This window comes from Harpia harpyja, chromosome Z (assembly GCF_026419915.1).
Source record: "Harpia harpyja isolate bHarHar1 chromosome Z, bHarHar1 primary haplotype, whole genome shotgun sequence".
Lineage (NCBI taxonomy): Eukaryota > Metazoa > Chordata > Aves > Accipitriformes > Accipitridae > Harpia > Harpia harpyja.
The window spans coordinates 6,614,108-6,630,634 of NC_068969.1; the positions used below are offsets into that span (position 1 = coordinate 6,614,108).

The 16,527-nt window shown below is 40.0% G+C and overlaps 1 protein-coding gene across 3 annotated transcripts in view; it reads right to left on the reverse strand.

Moving 5' to 3' along the window:
* Positions 1-16,527, reverse strand: part of PRKCD (protein kinase C delta) — a 69,979-nt gene that overhangs the window by 27,493 nt on the left and 25,959 nt on the right. For 2 of the 3 annotated variants that reach the window (XM_052778049.1, XM_052778046.1), the window contains exon 2: positions 2,902-3,036. In XM_052778049.1, coding sequence (XP_052634009.1) covers positions 2,902-3,016 — 115 coding nt within the window. In that variant the 5' untranslated portion in view covers positions 3,017-3,036. Of the gene's footprint in view, positions 1-2,901; positions 3,037-8,244; positions 8,326-16,527 lie in introns of all 3 variants that reach the window. The other variant, XM_052778048.1, reaches the window with a different exon arrangement.

Consider the following 16,527-nt stretch of genomic DNA (forward strand, 5'->3'; position numbering starts at 1 on the left):
CACACACAGAAAACAGCTGGTGACTGCATGATCCATAACAAGCTTTAGCATATTTCTAGATTTGGGTCTCTTAGTAGTCCCATCAATACATCCAAAATGATACTGCCTCTTAAGCAGCCACATCCAGCTCTTCACTGTGACTCTGGCACATGATGCCACCTCCCCAGTTTTTCTCTGTGATTTGCTGCCAAGCCAATTATTCCCCATTTGTGCTCAGGTAACTGAATATAATTTTGTACGTTCTGCACAATTTCAGCTGTTTATCAAGATCATTTGCTGCAACAAAAGTCCTAAGTGCCCCTCCAGCTCCGAAAGATCCATTTTTCCCCTAAGTGTGTAATCTGTTCTTATCATATCAAGGCAGTAGCAAAGCAGATTAAATAGTTGGACCCTTCCCCAAGAAGCTGCAGCGTGGCCTCTCTCCTAAAATTGGCAATAGAATTTACATTCACTTCCACAAAGGATGAATTAGATACTTATTATTTAAAAATCTTCCTGGAAACTCAAGCCAAAGTGTGTGTTCATTCATTAATAGCTTGCTCGATGCACTCCAGTCAATTGTGCTGAGCTATCCAACAAGAGTAGCGAATAGTGTCCTTGTACTTATTAGGGAACGACTGCCAACAACAGCATTATAAATTACAACTTTGACAAGCAGACCTAAGCTCGCTTGCCAAAGGGCATTCTGAAACGCTCAGGAACAGCCACCTGAGGACCTCCTCCATTTCAATGCAAACTTGAGCATTCCTCTTCTACTCAGTCAAAAGCTTTTATCTTGAATTTAGGGAACTCTGCAGAAAGAAAAACTCAAATTCTTAGCAGTGCAAACCTACTTCCAGAGACCTGTACTTCGTATTCTTAACTATGGAAGAATTTGGAAATATTATGGTGAAAATATATAGGGAAAGCTCAAACAAAACACAATTTAGAGATTATTAGGATGGACAATAAAGGTGAGGGTGAATTAAAAGCAGGCTGTCTGCACAGCAAGGCTTTTACACTAGCCTATTTTTTGGATTGCTAAAGCCAGACCCCTTCATCAAAAAGGCAGGCCTCAGGAGGCATCTTTGGGAACATGAGAAATTGCACCTCTTTGCAGAACCTTTGACAATAATTTGGGGTTTGCAGAAGCACCAGCAGTTTACAGAAGAGTTGGTAATACTCTTCATAGGATTCTTAGAGGGGGAGAGAACTATTTCAGCCCGTTCAGAGGACTGTCCCTATTGCTATGTCCCAATCAATATCTGCTTTGATCAGTTACTATATACCTTTTTACTCTATGTAAAACTGAAAGAAGTAATCTGAATTACTGGCAACAGCTTCCAGCCTAGCCATGCTGCTTTTGTAATTAAAATCATACTAATCAAGCTTTGTTATGGATCACACTGCCTGCCCGCAAATGAACACTTAAGTGTCAGCAAAGAACAGCATTTAAGAAGAACGCTATTCTTACCCCTCCTGTATGCAGGCCTCCTTTGTTTCTCTGCTAACACTACTGGCTTCAAAACACTTTACGTGTTTGCAAATTGGCTTAATGCCTAATCATTAGGCAAATTATTTTCTTCTTCCTATACAATAAGCTTTTCCTCAAGCATGTTTCAGCATGCAAATCCAACAAAAGTTATTCCAGATCTTGTCAAACTGATAACGGGAGCATTAGTTTCTTTTCCTGATTACCCCAAACAGTCACTGCTCCAAGATTCACTGCGCTCTCCTCCCCATTTTTTAGTACTTCAAAGACATATGCAAGCAAAGAGGAGAAATACTGGGACAAATCTACTTTTCTAAAAAAAAAAGAAAGAAAAAAAGAAAAAGTGGATTTATTTAGACCACTTCCACCTCTCCACACCTTCTGGCAGCTGCAACACTTTCAACATCATTTCTTCAGAGGTTCTCCCAACAGATTAGGAAACTGCTTCTTTGGAGCTTAATGTATTCACTTCATGGCAACATTTTCTGGAAGAGGCACTGCGCCTTGTGTTTAAAGTCTAAATGCATCTTTTACCTCAGCGATAAGAGGAAAGCCCAATTATGTTGTGAGGAAGAACAGAATTCACCCTTTCCTGCATTCTTTGATGTTTTGTGAAGCCCTAGAGCCATAATGCAGTATTAATTAGATGGCTGTGGTCTAACCCAGTACAGCAATTCCCTCTCATCTTGTTTGGCGACAGTAGTGTATTCTAGCTAAATGTCACAAATTGTTGTAAACCTTTGGACCAGTTTCTGTAAAGAAGCCATCTTTGAAGGCTGAGGTCCTGCTGAACAGGGAGGTGCTAACAAGACCTTGGGTGCAAGTCATTCCAAGCAAATAATTCTGCCAAAATGCCTCAGTTACTACAACAACAACAAACTACACTTCTCATTATTACCTATCCTCCAAGTCAATAAAGGTAATTTAGTACTCTGTGCTTAAGAATGGTTCTCAAACCTGCTGCAGTTCAGATCCCTCTTTGTGGCACTCCACTAAACCACTCTCTCCCCTGCAGAGCTTCTGCAAGCGCTGGAGAGAACAATGATTTATTTAACATTTGCAAACCTTGTCATGCAAAATTCACAACTCACCTTAACCCATGCAAAAGTCACATTTCAGCTGCTTCACCACATATTTTGTGAATAGTTGTGCGTTGGTGGTGAAGTACAAAACTAGAAAGCTTAGACTTCACCCCACCTGAGTGCTCTGGCCACAGGACGAGAAAGCACTAATAAAGAAGTCTTGTTTTAAGGTAGGGGTAAAGACAACAGTCGTTGTTACTTCTCCCATTCTGAAGGAAAAGCTAACGTTGAAGTGCTTGGCATTAACAGGAAAAGCAGGACTCACTACCATTCTCAGACTAAGAAGGATTGCAGTATTTCTCAAAAACTTACTCATATTCAGAAGAGCATCACCATTTGTAACCTCACCTGTAGTTAATGCTTCCTTCATCTTGATAGCACAGAAAGGCTGTAGGTGTTCCCCTTGATTCTGCACAGGTCCCAGCTCAAATGAATTGAAAGATATCCGTAAGAAGGGGGCCATTGTTCACAATGATACACAGCCTAAGTGGAAAGAAGTAAATAAAAATCATAGAATAAAAGACCTGGTCTGAGACTTGTAAGAAAGCAATCCACATTTCTCAGCAGCCATCACAGCTGATAGAACCCATTCTCTAAAGTTTGTGAGTCTTGAATATGGCTTTGAGACCATGAGCCTGAAGTAAAATTGGCATGTACTGAAACAAAAAACGTAACATGTACAAAGACTGAATTTAAGACACCCTTTTAACCATATCCTGTTAAAAGTAAGTAGCAGTTATGCCTTTGACTTAGACCTTGCTCGATTTTTAAACACAGAGACCGTACTCATTAACACACAAGTATATAAGCATTCTTATCAAATAAGTAGTTCACAAACTAATAGATTGTTGGGGGGGGGGGTGTTAAAACTTTTTTTTTCTCTCACACCTGGAATGAAGGGAGAGTTGGGGAAAAAAAGGAAGGAAGGAGAGTGATGTCTGTTCCACATGTTCCTTTCCCAGTATTTCTCACAACCCAGGGAGGGAGAACTAGAGGCAAAATCAATCATCTAAAGCTCACATTATTTTGTTGCTCTTTAGGTACACGTTATTTTCTTTTTTAATTGCTACACAGCTTCAAAAATTCCCAGACAGAATTCTGGGCAGCTCAATAGGCAATCACGTGATAAAAGGAACACCTTCGGTTAATTTTATTTTCAAAGATTATCTGAGAAACTACTGAACCTACATATAATTTCTGGACACTGCAGCAAAACCCACTACCACGTGTACAGTAAGAATAACATATCCTTAAGCATGATCAAGTAATTGCACTGCATATGAGCACTTGATCAACATTAACAACCTGAGTAATTGGTCCATACACATGAGTTCACACTTACTATCTCACTTAGATAAACGCGCAGTTATGGAAATTTCTGAAACCTGGAGATTTCACTGGATAAGTGTGCATTTTATTTTTCATACTTAATATAGAAAACAATGTGCATTCCAAATACCACCACCAAACTGAAACAAGTATAATATCACTCTTCTATTCAAGCACTGCTTTCAGGTGGCAGTGTACTAATCCTGGTGATACAAACTGCGAGCTGCCATACCTGCACATACCAGGCAAAGGGAAGAGGGAGAGGTAGAAAAAACTCCAGCACTACTGTGTCACCTGGTTTCAACTGTTGGGAATTACAAGAATCCAAAACACCTGTAATTTCTAAGTCAGCAAAGTGGTGTTTCACTACAGCCCTCCCTCATTAAGAGCTCCCGAACTTAGAGCAGATTTCAGTTTACAATTTGCAGCACCTTCAGCAATGGAGTTAGCCCTCTAGCTTCTATGTCAATATTGTTTTGTGAAGCAAAAATTACTTATTCAAAGGATAAAAGAAAACAGTCATTTGATAGCAAGGGAATGCTAGTATGCTCAGAGAATGAGGGATGCAGGGAAGGAGGGATTAGGAGAAAAGAGTTAACAAGGTAACAGGAAGAGATGATGAAAAAAAAATAATTGAAACTAGGCTGACCTGGCCTTTTGACTGTAGATTGTTAACCAGCTTGGTCAAGAAGCACTAGGAAGAACATCTCAAGCAATCCTGCATATGCTTGCATTTTTTTAATGGAAAGACATCGACCTGAGAAGCAATTAACATTCCTCTTATAGCTCTTAGAGCCCAGAACAGTCATTTAGATAAGACTGTGAAATCAGAGTCTTTGCAGCAAGACAGCATATAGCTCCTGGTGCCATTATTTGCACATCATGCAAACTCCCTATGCGGAGACCATACTCAATAAATGGAAAAATTTTATGACTCTCTAACATTTAGTGAGCTGGTTTTTATTAATTGACTGTTTCCCTACCTTCTTTTCTGTAGAGTAAGACAAAGTTAGAAAGCCGGTTTATGATTACTTGGCACCACTGCTTATCCCACTGAAGAACTGAAAGCTGCAACTATAATTTCACATTCACGCAGACGGTCATCCAGACTCGCAATAAAATAACAACCCATCCCCACTAATCCGCTGGTTATTGCGTCTTGGAGCACCATTTGATGAGACTGGAGATTGAGATGACCTCACAAAGAAAGAAAAATAGACAGCTTTTGTAAAAATTAACAAACACCATCTGATACATCACATTCACAAATGCAATGTAAACACTATGCTCATCAAGAGTTTTAATGAGGAACATATTTTAGCTGCTCAAGAGACTTGTGCTCACTGTGTTCAGAACTACCCTCAAGTGACTAGCTACAGGACTTGCCAACACCAGATCACATACAGTTACTACTCAATATGGATGTAAAAGAAACCAGATTTCATCATCTTTCATCTCTGGGGAAACAGCTTTAGAGACCAAATTAGGCCATAGGTAGAAACAAGCTGGGTAGGTCAGCATGTAGCTCCCACTGGAAAGTTTATTTGACAGAATCACAGGATTGCAGGGTAATTCTGGCTGGAATGGACAGCCCAGCTAGAAGTCACAATTTCCAGTAAGTCTGGGACTACACTAACAAAAAATTGGAAAGCACTGACAAAGCTGAACTAAAAATTGCACTGATTTCACACAGACCATCTGACTCAAGCCAATGTTAGTCCTGAAACAGAATACAAAGCTTCGACATTTACTTCTTTAACTCCGAATTAACGGATACAATAGAAACAGGTACAATGTATATGTATTTTGAATAACCCCACAATCTTCCTCATTTCTGATGGCAAAATCATTTGAAGGCCACATTTTCAGCTCTCCTTTTTAGTTTGAATATGGTTATTTGTTTTAGTTTCATTGTACTTGGCCTCAGTGCAATCTCAAATGCTCACTCAGAAATGCTGAACACAACCAATTCAGCAGTTAGGAGAAAACACCAATATCCCAGAATTCCTGATGATGTTCAAATGCGCTCAGTCCAAGGGCACTGTGAAAACTAGAAGATAACTTTTTGCTTTTCCATTTAACAACTTAATAAAAAACTAAAACCAAACCCAAACAAAAAACTCAACAGCTTACTTTCACGTAACAAACCACCTGTTCCTGCCAAGTTTGCCTACCCTTATACATTATGCTTTTTTCACAAAAGTAGAGATTTTAAGCGGCTTCATGCAAAATATCACTACACATGATAGACTATACTGTGATGCAGGAAGGTTAAGTGAGAAAGGAGAGTTTGGACTTGCTCCTCAGACACACTTTCCAGTCCTTGTCTATGCTAAGATATTGCAGTGAGATAGTTGACAAGTATCAGCTGTACTGATGTAAATAAAAACATACCTCACTGAAACTGGTTTTGGCAGTGAAACCCAGTGAAAGAGATTCATTTTAATTCAACAAAGTTTCTCAAAATCCCTGCTGAATACACTCATCCAAAGTTTTGTCATATTTGAAAAACAAAAACATCAAAAGCAACACATGTTTTGCTTGTTGCATTTTAGACAAGAGTCCCTCTCTAGACTCCGTGACTATTTCAGAAGTGACAGAACAGCTGCTGATTCTAGTTTTAAGAGCCCTATCTGTCAAGAACTGAAACGGCTATAAAACACCAGCTATGAATTGAGAGAGATTTTACAATCTACTCCTACAATCTGTATTGCTGCTTTGATATATTAAAGCCAAACTGTTTTCCCTCAAGGGTGTGATTTTATCCAAACCAAATGATGGAAAAACCAAGATGCAAACTCCAAAAATACTGCAAGTCTAAATTACAGGTTCAATATCTCAAACAGTTTCAAAGTCATGTGCAATCTGAAAAAAGCTAGGGGAAAAATCTTCTAGTAACATTATTCTATATGAAGTACAAGGTGATCGTCACACTGATTCAGAGTACACCATCGGATGTTGTCCAGCACAACATTAATTTTGTCAAGGATCCCTGATCTGCCCTGTTGCAAGCTAAAACCACATTCTACGCTATGTGGGATAGATTCTGCAAAATCCACAGTAATTTCCATGAAGCATTAAAATGGAGAGCTTTTGACTATTTAATATGGGAAGAAAATGAACCGTGTTACTATCAACTATAATATGCATGGAGTGAAAAGGTAAAAAATTGAAACATCTTCACATCATCTATGTCAACATCCACTGGATGAACAAATACACAGTTTTCACATGGATGTGTTTGTAACACGCAGTTTTAAAGAAATCTTCAAAATAAATTAAAATCTTAAATATTCCAAGGAGAATTTTCACAAGATTTGCCAGCACAAAATTCACGTTAGATTAAAAATCTTCTCCACAGAGACACAAGGGACAAAGGGTAAATTCCGTAGTTTCTCTCCTTCCAACAGCGCACAGCAGCTATCAGGGACTCACGCTGCAACTGAAGGCGTTACTTGTCAGGATTCCTTTGTTGCTGTAATTCTGCCTTGTTATAAGCAGTGATGGCAAGCCACTTCTAACATGATCCAGAAACAAAGACACGGTTGTGACTTTTACACAAGCCGGGAAGTAATATCAAAGCAGTGGATCATCTGGAGGAAACACTGACACTGGCCAACAACAGAGCATTGAAGAGACAAAAAAAACTAATGGGCCCAAACAGAGCACAAACTGTTCCATCACTGATATGGGACTACATATCCAAGAGAAATACAAATGAGAAAATTCCCCTGCTGATTTGAGCCTCTGATTTCCTTGTAGTAGTCTGTAAAACATTTTGCCAACAGACGTAAAGCTGCACACACAGGTCATGGCTTTTCCATGCTGTCTCACAGAAATGCTCTGGATGGCATGAAATGACTGCTTCCTGTTTAGCTCCTTGATGAGGCTGCTTCCAAGGCCACACAATTGCTTTGGGGAACATCAACACTGGTAGCCAACACCATGCATAGCTGACCAATCGGTGTTTTTCCCCAAAAAGAGGCAGCAGTAAATTTTTTCTTTTTTAAGATGCAAAAATATAGATTATTTGCAACTTGCAGGTATCTTTTTGTACCCAAGGGCTTCCTGTCCTCCATTCTGGCAGTGGACAAGGCGTTCAAGAAAGACAGCAACAAACTATTGCCCAACTTATTGCCCCCACATCACTTTCAAAAACATGAACGAGGACCTCCTTCCTCTTTATGTACAGCCTACAAAGGTGATGATGCCACTTTCATGGCGGTAATACAACAAAGTCTGCAAGCAGAGATGCTGGAACTGTGATTAGCATCCTTCACCTGTGCACACCATTAATGTGCACATTGCGTTTTTATTGTTCCCATGTATGCTGCTTTATGCTTACTTTACAGAAAAACTCACACAAAGCAGACAAGTTGGCTATGGCTCCTGAAGAACTCCCTTCAAAGGTATTCTTTCAGCTGATGATCAAAATAATCCCATCTGCAAGAAGAAGAAACAATACCTATGCTGTAGGACATTTCACTGAATAAAAGCAATGATGATGCTAACCACTGTCTACATTGCACACCTACAATTAGTCGACAGAGACTTTTAGTAGGTCCTGTTGCAAGCCCTGGCCTCCATTTGATGCTTTGTGGGAAGAAGTCAGGCTAAAAATTAAGTCAGTTTAAAAGAGGCATATTATATTTGCTGTTATCAACCTTATCAAGAAGATACACTGCAGCTTTCTTTATTAGCTGGACTTCCCTAGGTACTACCAACTATTGCACTACTTCTATCCAGCTGAAGCCTGAAAAACATAACCAACACCAAATCACTATACATCATGATCCTGAATGTCCACAGCTGCCAGAGACGGCAAAAAATGTTACCTGCAGGTGCTGCTTTGAAAGCTTAAAATTCATGGAGGGTTTGAAAAGTGTTCTCCAAAAAACAGGGCTAAACCTGCACATTGCATGTAGGTCCCTGCAGGAAAAGGAGAATTCTCCAAAGGTACTGCCCCTACAGCAACACCAGTCTTGCTTTTATTTAGGTTTAGCCATTTGTCATTTAGGTTTAGCCATTAAGGTGCAATTATTTCCTATGAATGGTTTCATTTACTCCAGTTATTAATTTGATTCATCTGTCTGTGGAATCCAAGATGGTAATTAGAAACATGAAGCTCCTCTGCAGCTATTTTGACAAACTATCTTATCAAGAAGATTTTACAAACAAAACAAAGATAAACTTTAATATTAGAACTGTGGGACTATACACTTATGAAAGCAAAATATATCCAATTAGGTAATATTTAACAAAATGCAGTTATCTTCAGGAAGTCAAGCATGAAAAGAACATCTTTAAAACAGCCCAACTGCCCCATCACTTACAATTTCTGCAGCAATATTTCTAAAACAGTGTATCTTCATAAAATGTTTTTAAATAATTACACAAGAGGACTGTGAAAAGTGAGAGAAGATGACAAGAAATTTAACACCACAATTCAATTTACTTGCACTTAAATGTATTGCCAAATTATTTTTTTTTCTGGTTCATAATTTCAGAATGACAATTCTATACACTAAATTCTAGTGTAAATGATGTAAGTTTGGGGGTTTGCTTTGGTTTGTTTTTTTGTTTGTTTGTTTGTTTTAAATACTACACGTAGAGTGGTTCATGGAGTCCTACAAACTTAGCTCCAAAAAAATGTAGTTACTGTCTCCTCCTTTCCCCCCCAGTATTTTCTTTCAGATACTTCTGCTTTTGTTGGGTTAAGACAAGGCTAGACACAGAAACAATGACATAATCTGTTGCTGTTTGTGTTGCAATCATCTGGAGAAAATCCATCTAGATAAGCCATGTAGCAAGAGATGTTCCTTGGTTTCATCCCACTCAGTCAGAAGCACAGATAATTCCAAGTTTCCGTGGCTTTTTTGCATGCTCAGCAGTCCCCAAACTGCCTGAATTTATGGCTGCTGTATAAGTTGTTGATATTTCCCCAACACTCTCAAGGCCAAAAAAATTACTGATGCTTTCCCTATCATTATTATAAGAAACTTTTCAAAATATGAGCATTAGAAACCTTTTTCTGAACAGGCCAACTCTTTCAATCTTGGCAGTGCAAACTCCTGAGAAGCCTGAGGGGAATGGAGATAGCAGGCAAGCAAGAGCTAAAGCAGACCTAATTTTATGGGTTTTTTGGAAGACATGCAGCCCAATTTATTTGAGCATATGATAACATATGATTAGCTTAGTAAGAACAGTTGACTGTTCTTAAAGTGGTTTCAAGCGAGTTGAATAAGATAGATCTGGGTTTTACAGTAAAAGATCAGTTGAGGAAATTAATTTTAGATTCTGAAATAGACAGCATGACAGGCTGTTATGCAGCATATGCTGCAAAATAAAAAAAGCATTTTACACTGAATGTCCTTTTTTGGAAAGGGAAAAAGAACATTTGGAGCAACAAAGCTGGCTTTTTCGATATTCCACAACTATTCCTTGGGGGGGGGGGGGGGGGGGGGAAGTACTGTGATCTGCTTTTTCTTTAGAAGTGCATAAGAAACAGACATTTAAATACTTTTTCTTTTTTTTTTTTAAAAAAACCCCAAACCTCCTGAGTTGTCCTTCTTCTTTGAACACACAGGACTAAACAGTAGATGAAAGCACTGTAGGCACGCTGTTTTTCACCATTACCAAAATCGAGTTTGAAACTAAAGTGCAAATGAATCCTCTTCATTAACTTCAAACCCAAACATCAGACATTAAAAACATGCAAGAGAAGAAACACTACCAGAATCCCAAAGGCTTTGTTAATTATTTCTGATAGTGCAAGCTGATACCATTTGATAAGTAGCAACTGCAACAACATGGAAGGATTAATACAACAGGGCTGGCTAGCCAGATCCTTATGAAGCTCTAGGTGAGTGAACAATTCATTAATATCACGTCACATTACAAAATGGGAGCATATCCAAAATATTAGATAGGAGGCAAACCATGCTTTTTCTCTATGCACACATGATTTAAGACTAATTAGGAAGTTGGGGGGAGGGGGGTGACATGGGGAGTAAGTAGAGGGTTTTTTTCCTGCAATTAAATAACACAATCCCCTCTGTGTGAGAGGAAAAACCTATTAGGTGAAAGGGATGAAGCTACACCTCTTATTCACTACAGCATTACACCCTAGAGCCAAGCTATACACCAGTTCTGGCTCGATGTTACTAAACAGAGCACTGGATGCCTTCTGTGAGTCTGAGCCCCTGACTAGCTCTCGGCTCCCACTTCCTCAAAAAGGTTCAAAGAATTTGCTAGTATTTAGTCAGCACAACTAAATTGCAAAACTGTACATCAAGTTTATCATGTGAATACGAGTTCTACAAAGGAAGCATGCCATTCTGCAAGAGGGCTCATAGACATTTTTCTAACAACCAGTACACTAGGAAAGCTGCTCATGCAGCTTTCAGAAGTACCAAACCAAAGGAAAATAGCCAAAGAAAATCCAATATTTTGTACAGTATCTGTTTAGGTATCACCATAATCAAGTGGGCAGGGATCCACATTCAGGCATACTCCATTAGCAGCCTTTAACAGAGTTACACACCAAGCCTATCCTTCAGCACCATCCTCACTCTTGCTGAGTATTTTTATCTAGGATTCAGTATAACACTTGAGATTTTCTTTCTCATATATAATTATGCACATAAAGCTTCTTATTTTCTGTGCAATTCTAAGTTTCCTGGAAATTGAGATATATTTCCCAGAGAGAGTAACACAAAATGCCAACAACATATTTTCAAACCAAACAGAAAACATGACAACACTTCACCTAAAATTTTATGACCCAATATACATCACCTTTCTCTTGAAAACACTGGAGATTTTTTTTTCTTTTTTTTTTACTTTCCACTGAAGAGGAAGACCTCTTTCCCCTTAACACTGAAACAGCCAAATACTGTAAAGACAGGATGTCAATTACAGTTTAAGAAAAAAAAGAAATTGGAAATTTGTCTTATTTCAAATGTACTGGGTTAACGTCACTATATGAGCAATGAAGAAGTAAGAAATGGAAATAGAGAAACTGGGCATTCAACAGAAACACAAAAAATACCTTCTAAAACATTCCAATTAGAGAACAATTTTACTTTGCACTTTTGAAAACATCAGCAGATTATGCAGTCTAAGTGCCTCTCGCACAAGCCTCCAAGCCAGAAATTTATACTACTGCCAGCACTATGACCTAATCCTCCAAGTATCTGGAAAGCTAGAATATTCATTAGCTGAAAGAACTGTATCATCATTCATACATGCTGGAAATCTGCTGCTTAGATAACCTCGTCAGAGGAAATACAATTCAGTTTATGGGCACATGGCGTTTCAAGTAAAAGGACGCAAGACTTGTGAACGAAAAACTTTGCTTATTAACTGTGTATTGAGTTGTAGGAATAGATCCAGTCCTGCCTCCTGACTGCATCTGGCATTCCTGGAGTTATTTTGGTTTTTTGAGAAGCCATTTCTTTCTTGAGGGCCGCAAACATACTTAAGCCACTTCAGTCAGACATTAGACAGCAAGATGGGCCGAATCTGTCTAGCTGAGCATGATGCTCCTCCTCCTTGCTACTTCCTGGAACTCAAAGGCTGCTCAGAGTAGGTAGGAATCATCCTTTTATCCTGTTTTGTTCTTTTTTTTTTTTTTATTACCTAGAACATGAAGGCCAAAGAACACAAAAGAAATATAAATAACCAATAAAAGTCAACTTAATCAAGAATTTTTCTATAGTTTGATAAGTGAAAATAAACAGCGAAGTCATACACGGATACATGCATCACTACTTGTGAAAGCATCTCTCACTTTTGCAATGAAGAGATGAAATAAGCACAACTGAATGACACTGAGGGATGTATAGGATGATGCTAAATAACCAAAGGGATCAATAAGGAGAAATTGGAAAGAAGCAAATGTAACTGAAATTTATTTTTAATTAAAAGGATTTGCTCCTGCTGTAATTTCAAAGTTCAGGCTTTGATTTCCAAAAACAGGTAAGAAAATGGAACCACAAATGATTTTTAACTGTCCCCCCCTGCTGAATCACCTTCTAGAAGAAATGAACATTTAAAGCTCTATGGTAGACCTGGCATTCCCAAAAATATAGAAGAAACAGACACAGCTCATTAACAGCAAGTTGAATTAAAGCATAAAGGGATCTTCCGAGAGATTTGGGTTATTTAAAGGTAGCACTATGATAAGTGTCTGCTAATAGCCCTACTAAGTCATTTTCCACTAAATTAATAAAAACATATTATTTTAATACCCTTATTGGGGAAGAAAACCTTTACGCATTGACATGTCTGGGGCACAACGCAGTAAGCAAGAAAGAAAAAGCTAAAGAAAAATCCCTGGAGCTTTAGATGAGCTAGAATCTTGTTTGTAGAGATAACCATGGCAGGACATGCTCAACTATTTCGGGTTTTCAGAGAGCAAGAAGTCCTGTGGACTGGGTCCTGTCAAGAACACCCCCTGGCCACCTTCCAGAAATGCTATTCCTCCTACTTGAAGGACTCAAATTTCTGGAGGATGAGTGCAGATCAAATTATTAGATGCGTATTGTCTGTCATGGCTTTTTCCAGCTTCCACTCCAGTGCTCATCCTACTAAAAACTGGAGAATCATTTAAAAATGAGATGTTTGGTTTGCACATGCAAAAGACTACGCATACACAGAAATATAAAACATATAACCAAGCACTTCACTTAACAACACTGCAAGTCAGCATCTATTTTGTTACTTTATTGGGTCATTGCACTAATGAACATTCTGATAAACAAGACAAAAACTTCCTTACTTGTCTAAAAAAATACTTACAGGAAGGAAAGACATATGCAACTGACTTGCAAGGTGTTATGGGTTTGTGTGGCATGGGTTTTTTTAGTAGCAGGGGAGTGGGTTACAGGGGTGGCTCCTGTGAGAAGCTGCCAGAAGCTCCCCCGGCTCCAAGTCGGACCCGTCTCTGGCCCAGGCCGACCCAATCGGCGACGGTGGTAGCACCTCTGGGAGAACAGATTTCAGAAGGGGAGCCCCCAGTGGGTAGTGGGATTGGAATGTGAGAGGAACCCCTCTGCAGGTACCGAGGTCAGCGAAGAAGGAGGGGGAGGAGGGGTGCCTGAGGAGGTGGATGCCCCCGCAGCCCGTGGGGAGGCGGCAGGCTGTCCCCCCCAGCCCATGGAGGGGAGCGGGGGAGCGGAGGCCCCCGAAGATGGCCGTGACTCCGTGGGAAAGCCCGCGCTGGAGCAGTGTGTGACTGAAGGTCGGCCCGCGGAAAGGACCCACGCCAGGGAAGTTTGTGAGGAACTCCAGCCCGCGGAAAGGACTCACGTCGGAGAAGTTCGTGAAGGGCTGTCTCCCGCGGGAGGGACCCCACGCTGGAGCAGGGGATGGGTGAGGAGTCCTGCCCCTGAGGAGGAAGGAGCGGCAGAGATAATGTGTGTCGAGCTGACCATAACCCCATCCCCTGTTCCCCTGCACCACTGCGGGGAGGAGGGAGAGGGAACCAGGAGTGGAGTTGAGGTGGGAAGGAGGGAGGGGTGGGGGGAAGGTGTCCTAAGGTTTGGTTTTACTTCTCAGTATCCTTGTTTTGATTTGGTTGGTAGTAAATTAAATTGATTTTGTTTCTTCCCCAAGTTGAGCCTGTCTTTTGCCTGTGACCATAAGTGGTGAGTGATCCCTCCCAGTCCTTATCTCGACCCACGAGCCTGCCTTTATATTTCTCCTCATCCCACTGTGGCCAGGGGCAGGGAGTGAGCGAGTGGCTGCATGGTGCTTTGTTACCAGCTGGGCTTAAACCATGACACAAGGCTACCTATAGATTACCCAAAAAAGTAACTGAACACAAACTCTTTGATTACAGTTGTACTCTCATGTCCCAGTTAGCCCACAGAAGCAATAGAGTATTCAATGATTTTTCCTACAGACAAGCTTTCCTGGCTCATTATGGCCTATAATGACCTCCATCCCTAAATGGATAAATGAGTTAAAGTCTTGGTTACTTTGCCTGCACCTTCCAACTATTTCTGACTTTTTGCTGTACATGTTTCTTTTGCCATAAAAGTGCTTCTTTATGATAATTTTTATAGCAGTCTTTTGATAGAAAATCACAAACTGCTATCACTGAATAGTACCTCCTGTATCACGTCATGGTTGGGAAGCATACCATTAGGACGTGTCACTTCTGTTAGATCATTAAGTTGAAAAGGACGGTGTATGGCTGCTACTGGCACAGAAAAACTCAAGAGGAAAACCAAACAGCTGTAAAGCACAATGCTCCTAAGGCAATGGCATACACTGTGTGTACAATGCTCTTCCCAATCTTTACAGTGCAATTGTACTTTTAAAAGGGACAGGTAGGTAATGGACTGCAAGTACGGGAGTGAAGCACACAGGAACCCAAATGCTCCTAGTAGTTCCAAATGCAAATGTTCCCACTCGCAATTAGAGAAGATCCCTTTCTTAACTCTCAGCATGGAAAGACTGCATGAGTGGGAAATTCTCTTTCCGCATGGTGTAATTTGTTTGAGTAGATCTACCCTTAATGGTCTGCCCAGTCCTGCCTCCAAATCTTTCCTCTGTGTATTAGCTCTATCCACACTGTCTTGATTCTTTCCCTCCTTGAATGCCAAGAAGCTCTTTCATGCTGTTTACTATGCGGCTTGCTTAATCACAGCTTACTTAATTACCCTAGCGTTTTGTATATCTGAAATACCTTTCACTTCCACACAGCAGTGGCCATATCCTCTGTCTCACACATCAACGCGGCTCAAACGAGCAAGTAGTGGGTGCTGGCAAGGAGCTCTCCTGTTATTTACAACCAGCCACATCCCCAGCACAAGTTAGCCCAAAAGACTCCTTTCTGCCTTACGGTTTACAGCACTCAGCACTCCACAGGCCACAGGATGCTGGCTTTTCCCCACAGGTCTGGATATTTGCTTCCACTACAGCACTTTAAGTACATAAATCCTGTTCTAATACTGCTTTTTCCATGTTAGCAATTACTGCTGAACCCACAGGCGTGTTATGTGACCAGGACTAAGAGGCAATTCACACAACTAAAAAGAGGTAAGTAGATGCCTGTAACCCACTTCTTATGAAGAGTTAGTCCACACAATGGATAATTTGAGAGTCCCCCCCTATTGAGTAAACAAAAGTTAAATCAACTTTGGCCCAAAGAATTTCAGCTCTGGGAAAGAGCTGCAGACAGCTACATTTCCAGCCTTTAATAGACAACCTCATTCTGCCTCTGTGGGACTATTTAAAAAAAATTAAAAATAAAAAAAAATTACTCAGACCTGAAACACAGCTATATTGAAAAATTTATTTGCTTGTATTGTGAAAAGCCTTAATTAAAAAGTAGTTTTGTAAATATAATTTTTATGCTCCTGTAATGTATCTCCTTGTCCAAGATGCAGTTTTCCAGTTAGAGCATTAGGGTTTTCTTAACTGCTCTAAAACTAAATCCATTTCTAAAAATAAAGCTATGAAACCTATTTCTGACAGAAAATGTCAGAATTATAAAAAAGAGCACTTAAAATTCATCTGAGGAAATGTGACTGGAGAAAAGAACCTCACATGATTCTGTTGCAGCTGTCAGTGCCCTCTGCTCATCTGTGTACTGAGAAACACTGGTTATTGGTAAGATATGCAAATACATACCCT